General features: G+C 58.6%; 1 protein-coding gene across 1 annotated transcript in view; it reads right to left on the reverse strand.

Moving 5' to 3' along the window:
* Positions 1–1,397, reverse strand: part of LOC119593290 (protein piccolo-like) — a gene marked incomplete in the record, with an annotated part of 25,022 nt that overhangs the window by 21,125 nt on the left and 2,500 nt on the right. The window contains 2 exon segments of the mRNA XM_037942219.1: positions 1–1,210; positions 1,213–1,395. Coding sequence (XP_037798147.1) covers positions 1–1,210; positions 1,213–1,395 — 1,393 coding nt within the window.

Consider the following 1,397-nt stretch of genomic DNA (forward strand, 5'->3'; position numbering starts at 1 on the left):
GATTGTCTGGAGCCCAGAGCCTCCTGTGATCCCTCTGCTGCCTCGGGCTCAGGTGTTGCTGCCATTGACTGGGGTGGCACTTCCTGCTGCATCTGGAGTTGTGGTTCTGGCTGTTGCTTGTGGGCCTGTTGTTGCTGTTGTGGTTGTGGTAGTTGCTGTGGCTGTTGCGGTTGCTGTGGCTGTGAGTGGGAGGGTGGCTGTGCTTGTGGTGGTTGCATCTGTGGTGGCTGTTGCTGTGGTGTTTGTGGAGGTTGTTGAGGAGTGTGTGGGGGTTGCTGTGGAGTGTGTGGGGGTTGCTGTGGGGTATGAGGCTGCTGTGTCTGTGGTGTGTGTGGCTGTTGCTGAGGTGTGTGTGGAGGCACAGTTTGTGGTTGTGGCTGTGACTGTGGTGTTTTTGGCCGAGGAGTTTTGGGCTGTGGGGGCTGAGGCCCCTGTGTCTGGAGGGCCTGGGGAGGCCCACCCTGAGGCTGAGAGGGTTGGTGTTGCGTTTGTATTGGGGGCTGTGGCTGAGACTGCATGATCTGAGACTGCAGCATCTGCTGTGATTGTGCTTGCAGAGACTGTGATGGCTGTGGCAGCTGAGGCTGTGATGGCTGTGACTGTTTCTGTGGCTGGGAATGTTGTTGTGGCTGCTGCTGTGAAAGCTGTGACTTTTGCTGTTGCTGCTGGCCTGCAGTTGGGTATGGGTACGGAGCATATGACTGTGGGAATCCGGCAGGCTGGTGCCCCTGGCCACCCCAGATATTCCAGCCTGACTTAGAGTCCATGCGGCCAGCACCAGCTGCAGCGTACCAGTGCGCAGCTGGATATCCTTGCTGACCTGGGGGGCCCCGGCCAGCCAGCTCAGGAGGATAGCCTGAGCCTGGCGATGCTCCGTATGGAGATGCATAGTTATTTGGCATGGGGTGGTAGCTGGAGGACTTGTGAGCTGCCATGGGAGACTGGGGGTGCTGACCGCCTGCAGAAGACTGACTATTACTACCCTGAGAATATCCATACGGGTACTGAGTGCCTTGACCTGAGTATCCTGATCCCACGCCTCCTGACCAGCTGGAGTAGCCAGGCTGTTGGGGCTGCCTCTGCTGTTGTGGGTGGTGGTGCTGCTGCGGCTGCTGTGATGGGGGCGGCTGTGGCTTCGGGGCCTGCTGAGCCTGGGACAGCTGTGGTGGGTGTTGAGCTTGAATCTGTGGGGGCTGCTGTGGCTGGTCAGCTGTGACTGCTGCTGTGGCTGTGATAGCTGCTGGGTCTGTTGGGATTGGGAGATTTGTGGAGGTTGTTGCTGTGACTGGGAAAGTTGTGGCGGCTGTTGAGTCTGTTGTGCTTGATGCTGGGACTGCTGTGGCTGCTGGGAGTTCTGCTGTGACTGCTGTCCTTGATGATGGTGAACCTGCTGCCCT

Source organism: Penaeus monodon, chromosome 32 (genome assembly GCF_015228065.2).
Source record: "Penaeus monodon isolate SGIC_2016 chromosome 32, NSTDA_Pmon_1, whole genome shotgun sequence".
Lineage (NCBI taxonomy): Eukaryota > Metazoa > Arthropoda > Malacostraca > Decapoda > Penaeidae > Penaeus > Penaeus monodon.